Here is a 13,712-nt window from a genome sequence, read left to right as displayed (position 1 = left end):
GCCACAAGGGTTTGAGTAGAATGATAGTTAATTTGTCACAGGATGAAAAAGTAGAATTTTGGGGTTTTAGAATGGGGGTTCAAGAGGCAAGATGGAGGACTCTGGCCTTGTCCTGTCCTTCATCTTCTGCTGTAGTGGTGGCACTTTTGGATTGGAGTAGAGACAGACTGTCTAACATAGGTGATAGGTATTGGAGAATTATTATAAATACAGTACAGGTAGTTGTTAGTATAAAACAACACCACCCCAAGGGTGGTCAGTGTGCCTCAAACCAACCTGCTGGACAGATCTCAGCAGGTCAGAGAAAGAATGGAACAGATAAGAGAAAATAAACAACGTTGAAAAGCAGAACCAATGAATCTCAACTTCTTCAGTTGTGGGGCTTGGAAAAAGAGATTTTTTTAGTATCTTGGGAGCCATTTCAGCAACACAAAACGCAAGACCCTCCCATACACCAAATACACCCTTGAGCACCCTCTCTGCCGGCTCCCAGAACCCCTCCAGCCCCCAAAGCACAGCAGCTCACCCCCGAGCATCCCCCTGGAGCTCAGCCCTGCCGGGAGGGAGCTGGGAGCTGCCCACAGTGTCGGATCTCTGATGAAATCACTGTTCCCACAGCCTTGACTCACCCATTCTGGGCACCAACCAAACCTGGCTGGGATCTAACGGGGTCCCTGATGCCCGGGGTGCTTCACCCCCTCCCATAAACACAACACATCCACGAGCATCCCTCCCAAACATCAAATACATCCATGAGCACCCTCTCTGCCGGCTCCCACAACACCTCCAGCCCCCAAAGCACAGCACCTCACCCCCGAGCATCCCCCTGGAGCTGAGCCCTGCCAGGAGGGAGCTGGGAGCTGCCCACAGTGTCGGATCTCTGATCTCACCCCCTCCCCTGCGCGCCAGGGCTGCGAGGGGAAGCCCAGGGCGAGTCAGCAGGAAACGCATGCAAATGCTGCAGCTTGAGAAGCTGGCTCAGGAAAGCCCCAGCACAGCCTCAGCCACCCTCAGCCCCTGCTGGTGGGCCAGCACAGCCAGCCTGGCACTGCCAGGGGGCACAGCAGCCACACAGGGCACCCACAGAACCCTGAGAGTGAAAACTCCCGTGGAAAGGGGAAAAAAATCAACCCCACACCTGGAGGACAGGCTGCTCACAGCATAGAAAGGCAAAAAATAATGCTGATTTCTGCCCTGGTTTTGGCTGTTTTTCTCACAATAACAGAGCCAGCGAGCTCTGTGCCAGACTGACAGTGTCAGGTCCAGGTAGGGCCTTGGCACTGCTCTCCAGACAGGCACAGGTTTGTACAACTGCACTGCCCGAGTGGGAAACAGCTCCCAAAACCAGGAATTCTTCACCCAGCCCAGCAGCAGAGCAACTCAGCTGCTTCCCCCCGGGTACCTGGGCTCATCCCTTGGAGGTTGTGCTCAGGGCCACAGCCTCACAGCAATGCCAGGAAATTCTGCTTCTCCCCAGTCTCTCCTTTCATACCTTGGTCCCATTTAGCCTTTCCCACCCTTGATGGGTGCTAACAGGGCCGACCTGGGCTGTGCCCTCCTGGATTGCCATCAGCTGTGCCCTGCAGTAAACAGAGGGTGTGAGGAGCCACAGACAGCACAAATCTCATTAATTTGTTCTGTCAGCACCAGTGGATTTGAGTTTGTGTTTTAACTGTTTTCCCAAGCCCCCACCAGCCTTGGATGGGAGCAGATTTGGGGAAGCCAAAGCCCTGGGCAGGGTCTCCCTGGGCACTGAGAGTCTGTCACAGACACTGCTGCTGGCCCAGCAAAAGGAAAAGGAAGAGGTTTAGATGGGCTTTGAGGTGTTGTGATTTCTCACCACACTGTGACAGTCACACACCACGACCTTTTCTCCTTCCCCATCCCGCTGTGACTGTGGAGCTGGGGAATGGGCTGCACTTAAACATCACCTCCAGACAGCTCTCAGTGCCCTTTCTGCTACCCTGGAGCCAGGCAGAGGAAAAAACCCAGGTGATAACCAGGCCAGTAAGATTTGCCTGCATGTGATCTCCATGTAATGTTCTTTTCTTTCAACGCAACGGCATCACACATCCTTGTGGCCCTGCGAGTCTGATCCTGGGGTGACTAATTCAGGATAGTCCCTAAGCCTGAGTACACCCTGCACCTCTCCAGTGCTGATGACACCAGGCAGCAGCTTTGAGACGAGGGAATTACCCAAGACACGTCTAATCTGAGCCCTGGCTCTGTTTGCCATGTGATAACTGGGCAGGCTGTGCGCCCTGAGCGTTGCATCTTGCTGGGGGCAGCACACAGGGTCCCTGTGCTGTGTCCCCATGTGGGCTGGCCAGGGACACCCCTGGGCTGTGAGGACACATCTGTGGCTGCTGCGCTAAGCGCTGCCATGACTTGTGTTCAGCTTGGGGCGTTTTGGTGGCATTTTGGGGACACGGAGGGCTCCAAATGTGTCCCCGTGGCTGCTCTGCAGGGCACAATGGGCATTGTTTGCCTTCGGGGCGGGTGAGCAGCCTCTGGCTTGGGAGGAACAAAGCCCCAGAGCCAGTTCCTGCAAACACAAAACATGCCTTTTTATCGCTACGTGACAAATTGGTTTGTCAGCAACAGGAAGTGATGTTAGTGCCGTCCTCAGCCAGGGGAAACTCCTCGTGGTTTCCATGGGGATGTATTGCAACCGGAGAGCTACAGATTTATACAAACTGAAAGCTCCACACACGCCTGCTGTGAGCCAGGATGGGGGATTGGATACCACGGGATGGTCTCAGCTGAGTCCTGCTGGCACAGGGGGGGACGCAGCCAGCTCACGTTGGAGGCAGAAAAATGGGAATTTAAAGCCCTAAACCGAGGTGAACTGTGCGCCTTTAATATTCCAATCAAACAAAGCAGCAGAGCTGGGAGAATAAATAAGGGGTGGGAAATAAAGATTCTTTCACAAAGTTCAGGCTGGCTGTGCCACCACGGCATCCTCCTCCTCTGGATGTAATGTTCTTTTTTTTCATCGTAATGGCATCACACATCCTTGTGGCCCTGCGAGTCTGACCCACATCCTGCTCCTTCCCCATCCCTCCCCAGCTGATCCCAAGGTGACGTCTGCCCAAAGTCCCACTCTGATCCCTCTCCCCTTCACACCAGGAGCAGTTTGGGATCTGGGTGTGATCCCATCCACAAAAAGCTCAATCCCATCCACTAAAACCCACAGGAGCCTGAGACTGGGCAGCGTCAGAGTCGGATTACAGGGGACAGCAGGAGGATCCCGATAAAGCCCTGGCAAAGGGCATCGAGTGTGAGAGCTGGAGGTGCCGCTGGTGCCTGGCAGGGCTCGCAGCAGCTTTGTGCTGAAGCAGCTCTCTTTTGCACCCCTCTGTCAGGTGCCTGCTTAGGTTCCAAAAGCTGATCTGCTGCCAGGTAATGAGTTTTATTGTTCCAAGAAACACATAAACAAGCTCCCGCGGCTGTCAGGGAGCGGATTTCTGTTTGAATTGCGATTAACAGGCAGGATTTTTTTTTTTATCAGTTGCATGGCCAGGGCTGCCAAGGTTGTATTTTTCCACTGAACAAGCTCTGCTTCGCTTTGAAGGTGAAAGTTTGTTCCACCCTTTACTGCAGGTGTAAGAAGGCTCACGTATTCAGAGGCAGCCTTGCATATTTAACCAGGACAGCAGTGGCAGGTTCGAGGTGCCAAGGGATTTTCCACAGACAAAGGGGTTTTGCAGGATTTACAGCACAGGTTTTGGGGAGGACATTCACTTTGAGGTTCAGGAAAATGTGAGTTTTCTAAGTTCACTTCTCAGTGCCCAGGGATGTCTCCTCTTTTAGCTGCTCCATTTTCCCCTCCCTCGGTGTCAGGTTGAAAGTCGGCGAGGGCTGACGCGCGGTGCTGACGACAGAGCTCCTGCTTGGAGGGGCAGCTCACATGGAAGAGCTTCAGAGGCAGCAGAGCCTCATCCCGTCCTCCAAGGGCACCTTCCCCCAGGGGAGCAGGCCTGCATTTCAGCACCATTAACACCCCAGGTAACTCGCAGGATAGCAGCAGGAGTTTGGGGTGCTTTGCTCATCTTGCTGTGTGATGAGAGCACAGCTGCTTTGTGCTCACAAAAACCTTCCCCTGTACAATCAAGATCACAGCTGCTTAAATCCCTTGATTTTACACTCACAACCTGGCGTGTGCCCCAGCAAAACCATTTTTGATGGGCCAAAAGTTGGATTTGACTCTGAATATCAGATATGCAGGAACTGTCGGCTCCCTTCTGGAGTGAGTATGGGACCCCAGAACCCTGCTGCTCCCTCAGCATCCCTCTCCCCGTTACCAGCACCACCCTGCCCAGAAAATCAAGCTTCCAGCTGCACCCCACAGCTTCCCTGGGGAGGGGATGTCACAGCAGGGATGCTGTGCTGCCCCACAGAGCCCATGAGAGGCGCAGATCTGCGCCAGGATCCCTTTGCTGCCCATCATCCTGCTCCTGCCCAGAGATGCTGCTGGAGCTCCCCTGCCTGGCTTGGGCTGTGCTTCATCCACTCTCCTCATTGCCTCAACAGAGACACCAGATCCAAGTCACTCTAGTGATAATCTCCAGCAGGAAAGAATTTATTTGGGTCTGGGTAATAAAATGGGTGAGTTGCTGGTTACCTGATCCCTTGTCATACCCTGGTTTGTTTACAGAGATAGCCCAGCCAGCTAAATACCTCACTCCAGGCATCAGGGGCAATTTGAGTTGCAAAAAGGATTTAAGGAGGTGGGACAGAAAAAGCAAACACTCTGTGAGTTTGTGCCAAGCCTTAGAGATCTGTTACTAACAGGTTAATTTTTAGACTTAACCTTTCAAGCATTAGAAGTAAACAAGGAATAAGGAAGCCTATTCCTCCTTCTTAGGAGAAGGACTATTTTGAATTCAGTGTAGCCCAGTGCCCAAGTCTCAGCTGGTTCTGTTACAGCCACCAGGGCAGCCACATCCACTCCCAGCTGAGAAGCCAGCCCTGGCTCCCTGCCACTGCACACAATTACATGGGGACAAAGAAAAGCTCAGGTTAAGAACCTGCAGTAGTTTCTAGTCAATTATGGTGCTTAAACCCATTTTTCTCAGTCAAGACCCGAGGCCAGAAGAGTTGAAAATTACAGCTCTTGACCCTGGAGGTTCACGTGAGTTTTGGGATTGTGAAATGCAGTATTTTAAAGACTATATAATCCAGATGAATAGAAATATCATAATTTATTCCGTTTGGTATAAAAAAAGTTATAATCATGTAACAAAACTATGTCTTCATAAGAAGAAATATATTATTTCACATCATAAATAAATCAGCAAACATACAACCCTTGGCAACTCAAAAAAAAAGCACTCGCCTGGTGCTTTCATGTCAGTGCTTGGGAAACAAGAAGAGCTGACAGATATACACACACAGGATTATTGTACCAAAAAATACTGAGGTATTTGGTTTCTCTAGAACTGAAACTTTACGTTTGTGAAGGCAAAAAAAAAAAAAAAAAAGAACAAAAAAACCCAACAACAATGCACTAATGTAAAAATAAATAAATAGGACTGTCATATAAAAGGGGACAGCATCAGTGTTGCTCAAAGTGTCCAGGAATGGGAATACTGGTGAGCATGCTACTAAACATGGAGCAGGCTTGGGACAGACAGAAGACAAGGAGGGACAGCTCAGGAAGAGCCACGGTCCTTTGATCTCTGTGCAGACATCCAGACATTTGTTGAGAAGTCAGAAACACCTGGTTTCTCTGGCACTGGGCGAGCTCCTCTCCATGGACACCGTTCTGGGGTGCACCAAGAGCTCCCCACAAAACACGAGTGACACTGTCCCTGTCCTTATTGCACTTGAGACAGCAAGTCTGAGTCCTGGCCACGTTCTTCAGCTGCTTCTTCAGCAGCTCGGGGAAGTAGTGATGGGGCTCTGAAGGTAGTTTAGAGCACTGGACGTGGTGTGGACCGGGATGGAGACGGGGAAGTTGAAGACGGTGGTGGTGGAGGCCCCTCTGTCCAGCACTGACATGGCAGGGCTCCCGGCCTCTGCTGAGCAGTTGGGGGCCAGCACCTGCGACTCGAACTGCAGCAGCTGCCCCATGAAGCTGAAATTCGGGGAGATGATGCTTCTCCTCTGCTTGACAAACTCGAAGGCTTCGTCCAGTTTGACTCTGTTGGTCCTCATGAGATAAGCAAGGCAGATGGTGGCTGAGCGGGAAATGCCAGCCTGGCAGTGCACAAAGACCCTTCCTCCCTCGCTCTTCACCGAGTCTGAAAGAATCAAAGCACGCAGTTAGCAAACAAGTCTCGCTGCTTCCAGAGGTGGGAAAAGCACAGGCTGCTGTTTTACATTTCTTTAATCCATCCCTTCCTTAGCCTAATAGGTGCACCCGGAGCTTTTGAGACAAAGGGAGTCTTTGTCCCGAGGAAAGCAGCTATTTTCACTCTGGGCTCCAATTCCAATTATACTAATAGCTCCTCCAGGTCGCTTTAGCAGTCTTGCAAGATTACTTTAATACTGATCCGCTTAAATTCACTCTTTTCTGCAAGACCAGCGCCTCTTGAATCAAGATTTCAAACAGCTTTAAGGAGCTAAGATTATGCCTGTGAATAGAATTAAACTAATGGAAATGTTCCCCGAGTTTATCTTCCCAGTGGAATGTTATCCCCCAATCTCAAGCGGAGATTTTACCGCGGGAAAAAACATGCCAAAAATTACTTCCCAGGGGACATTAACCCAGAAACAGCGCGGAATGCAAGCTAGAGCTCATTTACCGATGAAATCGATCGCCTCGTTGAACCAGGAGCTGATATCCGCCTTGTGGTTGTCCTCCACGGGGATACTTTTATACTGGTAGTGCCCCTCGAAGTGGTTGGGGCAGTTGGCCGAGACATTGATCAGCGCCGTGATGCCCAAAGCGTCCAGCATGTCCTTGCGGGAGGCGTGATAGGCGCTCCCCAAGTACAGGAACGGCAGGATTTCCACGGGCCCGCCCTGCCAACAGAGGAACAGCAGCGCTCAGCCCCGGCCGGTGCTGGGCGGCAGCGCCCGCTCCGCTCCGTCCCCGTCCCGGCTCCCTCCGCTCCCGTCCCGTCCCATCCCGGCGCTCACCTGGTCGTAGAGCGGGGTCCCGCAGGAGCTGCAGCCCGAGTCGGCGCTGCCGGGCGCGGGGCTGGCGCTCAGGGGCAGGCTGAGCCCGGCGGGGGCGGCGGGCTTGGTGCACAGCTCGGAGCAGGCGGACGCGAACGCTTCGTAGCCTCCTGCGGGGGCAGAGCGGGGAGAGGGGCGCGGGGTGAGCGCCGCACGTTCGGGGGCACGGCGGGGCCGCCCGGCCCGGCCCGCCCGGCCCCTCCGGCGCCCGCGGCGCCACTCACCCTTGAGGAAGCAGATGCGGGCGCCGCGGGCCTCCCTGCAGAGGGTGCCGAGCGCCAGCAGCATGGTGCTGTCGCGCTTGGGCATTTCCAGGTCGGCGCTGCGCTCGTCCAGCAGCACCACGGTGTGGAAGAGCCCCTGGCGCAGGCGGCCGCGGAGCTCCTCGTTGGGCAGGACGTGCTCCAGAGCCAGGGCGCCCTTGGCGCGGCGCCGCACGATGGTGCTCAGGCGGACGTTGCAGGAGCCGCGGATGTGCGCGGCGTTGAAGGAGAAGAAGGAGCGGCAGTCGAGGACGAGGCACTGCGCGCCGCGCTCCTGCAGCAGCGCCCGCAGCGCCTCGCACTCCAGCGCGCACACCCGCAGGTTCACCATGGCCGGGCGGGATGGCGGGATGGATTGTTGGATGGTTGGGTGGAAGGGCAGGGCGGTGTGGCGGAGCTGCCGCTGTCCCCGCGTGTCCCGGTGTCCCGGTCGCGCTCGGCCGCTCCCGCGCTTATATCGGGGCCGCGCCGGCGGGAGCGGCGTTTTCTCAATGGGGCCGCGTCACGTGGTGCCCGAGGGGGCGGGGCGTGCCGCCGGCATGGGTGACGTCAACCTGGCCGCGCGCCAGCGCGGGCGCGCCCGGCCCCGCCGGCGTGACGTCATCCTCCGCTGGGCCGCCGGGAGCGCGCGGGCGCGGGGGCGCGCACAGGGCTGTGTGTGAACCCCATTGTACACCTGAACACACCTGAACACGCGTGTGCACACACGGCCGTACTACACACACCCCCCCGATATAAACTGATATAAAATATATTAAAATATATATGTAAATTTATATCTAAATATATAACAATGTAAAATTTTATAAAGATATAAAATAAAAATATACTGAAATATAATATATATTAATTATTTTAAAATATATGTATAAATATATATAAGTATATAAGAATATAAAATTTATAAAGGTATAAAATCAACAAATATACCAATATATAATATATATTAATATATGTATATATGCATGTGTATAAACATATAAAATAAATAAATATACATAAATATAATATATATAAAAATATAAGTATATATACATATATATACATGTATATACATTTCTACATGTATATACATATACATACATTCACATATCTATGTCTATTTTTATATATATGTATGTATGTATGTATAGGTGTTTGTATGTATGTGTGCCTAAGTCTACGTATCTATGTGTGTATGTGTGGCTATATATTTATAAATATGTGTATATATTTCTGTATATATTTATAAATATGTCTATATATACACCTGTATCTATGTGTGTGTGTATAAGTGTGAATATGTATCTGTATGGGGGTGTATAAAAAAAAAATATATATATATATCAGAGGAGGGGGGCAATATTCTGCTGCAGCACTGGCTGCTCCCTCCTTTCCCACAGAATTCAAGGCAAGCAGCAGCAGCAGCAGCGTGGGGATGTCGAGCTTTGGATGAGGGTGTGATTATTCTCCTAAAATATATGTAAAAAGGAATGAGCATACACATCCATATATTTGTATTCATGCATAGGCATAGCTACATGTACAGACAAACCCACGCATAAATATATATGTGTACACATATATTTGTGTATATATTTATAAAGTAAACACATATTTCAGAGTCGTTCCCGTCATGTTTCATTGATATGGAAAAAAACCCCACAGCAGACCCATACAAAGTTCATTTTTCCCCACTGAGAACCCCCCAGGGGTGGGGGCTGCCCAGTAACCGGCAGGACACTGGTGGGAGCTCTCTTTATTTCCCCCCTTTTCGGTGCATCAGCACTTCCCAAAAGTTTTCTTTCTTTTTCCGTGGATGACTGGCTTGCACCGAGCCACGGGTGTTTCTTACTCAGGGCTTCCAGTCAGCGCTGCTGCCACTTCCCCTGCTCTGTTCTGTGTGTCCCCTCCAGGTGTCCCCTCCAGGTGTCCCCTTGGGGTGTCCCCAGCCCTCTCTGCCCATCACCCCGTCCCACCCCAGCCCTTTCCCCCAGCAATTCCTCCTCCCCGGCTCTGCCCAGCTGTTCCTTCCTCACCCCACTCTGCAGTTTTGTGTTTTCACTTCCCCCTTCCAGCTGCTCCTTTTGGAGAAGACCTCTGCACCCACCCAGGGCTCCTCTCCCCCTCCTGCCCCTCCAGGCTCCCCCTAATCCCTCCTCACATTTTCTGTCTCCCCCCATCCCTCCTCACATTTTCTGCCTCCCTCCATCCCTCCTCACATTTTGTGTCTCCCACCCATCCCTCCTCACATTTTCTGTCTCCCTCCATCCCTCCTCACATTTTGTGTCTCCCACCCATCCCTCCTCACATTTTCTGTCTCCCTCCATCCCTCCTCACATTTTCTGTCTCCCTCCATCACTTCCTCACATTTTCTGTCTCCCCCCATCCCTCCTCACATTTTCTGTCCCCCAATGTCCCCCAGGCTTTGAGCACCTCTGTGCCCAGCTGAGATCTCCAGGCTTTTCCAGGATCCCAAAGGGGTCCAGGAGGATGGGGATGGAGAAGGGCAGGGGTGGGTGAGTGCCAGCTCTGGCTCACCCACAGGATTGTCTCTGCTCTGCTGAGCACTGGCTTTTCCTGCCAGAACTGCAGCCTCAAAGTGAATCTGTTATTTCAACACGTTCCTTTAAAATAAACACAGGATTGCACTTTTCATTCCATTTATTTATTGTTGTTCTTTCAGCAGCGGGCTGGGAGCAGATTGTGGGAGGAACACTCACACACTTGGGTGCTGGGAAATTACTCCTCTCCATCACAGCAGCCCCCAATGTCCCAGGGACCCCTCAGGACCCCTCAGCTGGGCAGGTGACACGTGTCCCACCACAGGGACATCACCCCTGGTGGCAGCAGCCCCAGCTGTGCACCTCCAAAGATGTGACATCACTGTGACACCGAGCTCTGGTGACCTTGCACATCACTGTCCCACACCAGCCTGCCCAGACTTCTGAGGAGAGGAACAGCAGGAATGGTCCATGATGGATTCCTTGCCAACTCCTTGCAGCACAAGCCAGCACAGCAGATGGCCACAAGACAGGGCTGTGCTCATCATCTTTTCTGGAGGAAATGGACCTCAGAAACAAGCTTTCTGTGGGTCTGTACCCAGGAATTGCTGCATTTTCTCCTTTGAAGTGTGATGTGGGAGCAATTAAGGCATCTCCTGGCAGGGGCACGGGCAAGGCAAAGTGCCTCTCCAGCCACAGTGAAGATTAGGAACTGGGGAAATCCTCAGAATAATGAAATCCCAACTGTACCCAGGAATTGCTTCATTTTCTCCTTTGGAGTGTGATGTGGGAACAATTTAAGGCATCTCCTGGCAGGAGCACGGGAGAGGCAAAGAGTGTGTCCAGCCACAATAGAGAACCCCTGTGGGATTAGGAACTGGGGACATCCTTAGAATAATGAAATCCCAGCATGGTTTGGGCTGGGAGAGAATAAAGAGCATCTATTCCACCCCATGCCTGGCTCACAGGTATCCCTGTGCCACTGACAGGCTTTTCTGTCCTTGTCCAAAACCCTTCTCAGTGTCACACAAATCTAAAAAACACCGATTTTTTTTTTCCCCCAGGTCTGGCATCTTCAATTTTTCCCGACTTTAAAGAAATTTCCAGGCTTGCCACCTGCCCAGCCAAGGGACAATGCGCTCTCAATGACATCCACTTTTCTCATCGTGATGTTAACCAGCAGCACACAAATATTGAATGTGAGCCAGGGCAGGGATGACACCCCACGGAGGCCTTTGCACAAAGGGAATTTATCTCCACAACAATGATAATTGCTTTTCGATGCACTTATGTAACTGCGAGGCTTTGGAATCTGGTCTTGTTTATGCCCGGTGTAAATCAGGAAGAAAAAAATTCATCACATGTGGCAGTGTGTACTTAATCACTTGCAATCCTGGGCTGGCTATTTCCTTGCTTTATTTTTGTTTTCTTCTCTTAAATAAACCTGCCCTGAGAATGCAAGAAAGCAGAATACAAACCAGGTCTGGAGTGCCTTTTAGAAGCTCACACCGCCCTGAATGAGCTGCTAAAGGGTTCATTTTCCTGCCCTAACAAAAGCCAGGAAATACAAAATTAACCCCTTCCTCCCAAACAATCCCTGTCAGCGCTGGGGCCACGCTGCCTTTGTGAGGGCGAGAATAGAAACACGAGCTGGGAGCGTGGGGGTGGGAGGTGACGCTTTCTGAGAGCAGATGGGACCCGCTGCCATTGTCCCGGGGCTTAAACAGATCCCTGCTCCTCTGCCAGAACATGTCCGAGGACATGAGGACATGAGAGCATCAAGGGCTTCTTGGGAAAATGACTTCATGGATGATGGCACAGCTGAGTGTGGCTTTTTCTGTCCTGGCTCCTCCAGGGACCAGGGGTGTCCCAGTGCAGCCTGGTTGATGATTTTTGGAGATTTCAGAGCTTGCAGAGAGCTTGGCTGTGCCTGACAGCGATGCCAGTTTGTGCCAGCCCGGTGACAAGTGACACAACCCCTGGCCTGGCACGGGCCCATTGCACAAAGCCCTCACCCAGCCCCGCTGGTTATTCAGGCTTTTTAACCAGTCACCCATGGCCAGAATCAAATGGAACCAGTCCAGAATTACAGCACCTCTGGAACAGACCCCAGCCTGGACCTCGCTGCCTTTCCAGTGTGAGTTTTGCCTGAATAAAGGTACGAAGGATCGAGCCCCAGCACTTGAGACACTGCACAAAAATGCATGTGGGAACATTTGGAAACCCTGCTGGATGCATTTCTTCAGCATGTGTAACATTTTCTCTGAATTCAGTTTCACAACCCAGCATTTCCTTTTGTAAATATTTGGACAGATTTTACAGAGGCACAGATTCATAAGAAACAGAAGGAAAAAGAAAGGAAAGCTACATAGGGAGAGAGAGAAATAAAAAGAAGGAAGCAAGCGAGCAAGGGAGGAGGGAAGGACAGATGGAGAGAAAGAAAGAAAAAGAAAGGGAAACAAAAAAAGGATTCAGAGATGAAAGGTCACCATAAAGAGAACACAAACAATATAGAATTACTGATGACTCACACTGCAATGAAAACATTGTTTTTTATGCATTTAGATCCCAAGATTTAACCCTTTGGCCGAGCTTAGACTGTCTAAAATCCTTCTTCTCAGAGCTGGTGAGAAGGGGGAATAGGGGGGCAGGAGGGTAAGTCCTAACAGCATTAAAGCAGCTCTGGGTGGAGGTCTCACATTTATTTCTGTGGGCCATGAGTGAAAAGAGTTGGTGTCAGAGCTTGGATATTTCAACTGGGGACACATCTGGACCCCGATGGATGTTGGGGAATATGGAAAAGCCCTTTCTCCCAGCCCTGCCTGGGGAAATCTCAGCTCCCTGCTCTGCTGGCTGCTCCCAGGGGCTGTGGGTGCCAGTCCTGCACAGGGAGAGCCCCAGTGGGCACTGCCTGCACTCTGGGCTCCTCACCACGAGCTGCTGGTGCTGCAGGCAGAGCCCCAAACACCCCAAAAGCTGAGAATCCCACAGCTGCAGCTGGGCTCGGCCAGCAGCTCTGCCAGCAGCCAGCACCTGAGACTCTGGGCCTGTGTGTTCCCCTGTCCCAGCAGCCACCAACACTTGTCACAGCCTGAAACCCGGGATTTGCAGTGGGGCAGTGCCCCATCCCCATGTGTTCCTTGGTCACAGCAGCCACCAAACCCTTGTCACAGCCTGAAACCCAGGATTTGCAGTTGGACAGTGCCCCATCCCTGTGTGTTCCTCTGTCACAGCACTCACCAAACCCTTGTCACAGCCTGAATACAGGATTTTCAGCATGGACAGTGCCCCATCCCTGTGTGTTCCCTGTCCCAGCACTCACCAAACCCTTGTCATAGCCTAAACTCAGGATTTTCAGCATGGACAGTGCCCCATCCCTGTGTGTTCCTCTGTCACAGCAGCCACCAAACCCTTGTCACAGCCTGAAATCCAGGATTTTCAGCATGGACAGTGCCCCATCCCCATTCTGCGAGGCTCCACTCTGCTGGAGCAGCTCCACAAGGCAGAGGTTCTGCTTTCTCCTCAGTGACTCACAGAGCTGCCTGGGGCAAGTTGCTCAGAGCTGGTTTTAACATGATTACAGGCATTACAGAGCCAGCCTGGGATACCTGGATTTGATATTCAAAATCCTTAAATACCTGCCTGCAAAGGAAAATCTCTGGGAATTAGTGGCACTGATACACTTCACAGCTCTGGGATCAGCTTAGTGGGGCAAATGGTTTAGGCAATTTAATCTTCCATTTAATTGCCTCTATTAATCTGCTATGAATCATGCCTTGCACTAGGCATAAGGGTATTTATTCAATAAAATCGCTGTATTTGTAAAGTTCTCATACTTCAA

At 51.6% G+C, this 13,712-nt stretch overlaps 1 protein-coding gene across 2 annotated transcripts; it reads right to left on the bottom strand.

The window, feature by feature from the left end:
* Nucleotides 1-5,185: 5,185 nt before the first annotated feature.
* Nucleotides 5,186-7,833, bottom strand: DUSP1 (dual specificity phosphatase 1). 2 transcript variants are annotated; one of them, XM_063169048.1, is made up of 4 exons: nt 7,350-7,832; nt 7,087-7,235; nt 6,750-6,969; nt 5,186-6,245 (listed from the first exon to the last, which is right to left on the bottom strand). In XM_063169048.1, the coding sequence occupies exons 1-4, from the start codon at nt 7,717-7,719 to the stop codon at nt 5,875-5,877; spliced, it is 1,110 nt and encodes a 369-aa protein (XP_063025118.1). In that variant the 5' UTR covers nt 7,720-7,832; the 3' UTR covers nt 5,186-5,874. The 2 variants fall into 2 exon arrangements, with proteins under 2 accessions (XP_063025118.1, XP_063025117.1); XM_063169047.1 differs by having other exon boundaries at nt 7,087-7,833.
* Nucleotides 7,834-13,712: the final 5,879 nt, after the last annotated feature.

Source organism: Melospiza melodia, chromosome 14 (genome assembly GCF_035770615.1).
Source record: "Melospiza melodia melodia isolate bMelMel2 chromosome 14, bMelMel2.pri, whole genome shotgun sequence".
Classification (NCBI taxonomy): domain Eukaryota; kingdom Metazoa; phylum Chordata; class Aves; order Passeriformes; family Passerellidae; genus Melospiza; species Melospiza melodia.
This window is presented reverse-complemented; position numbering and strand designations above follow the sequence as displayed.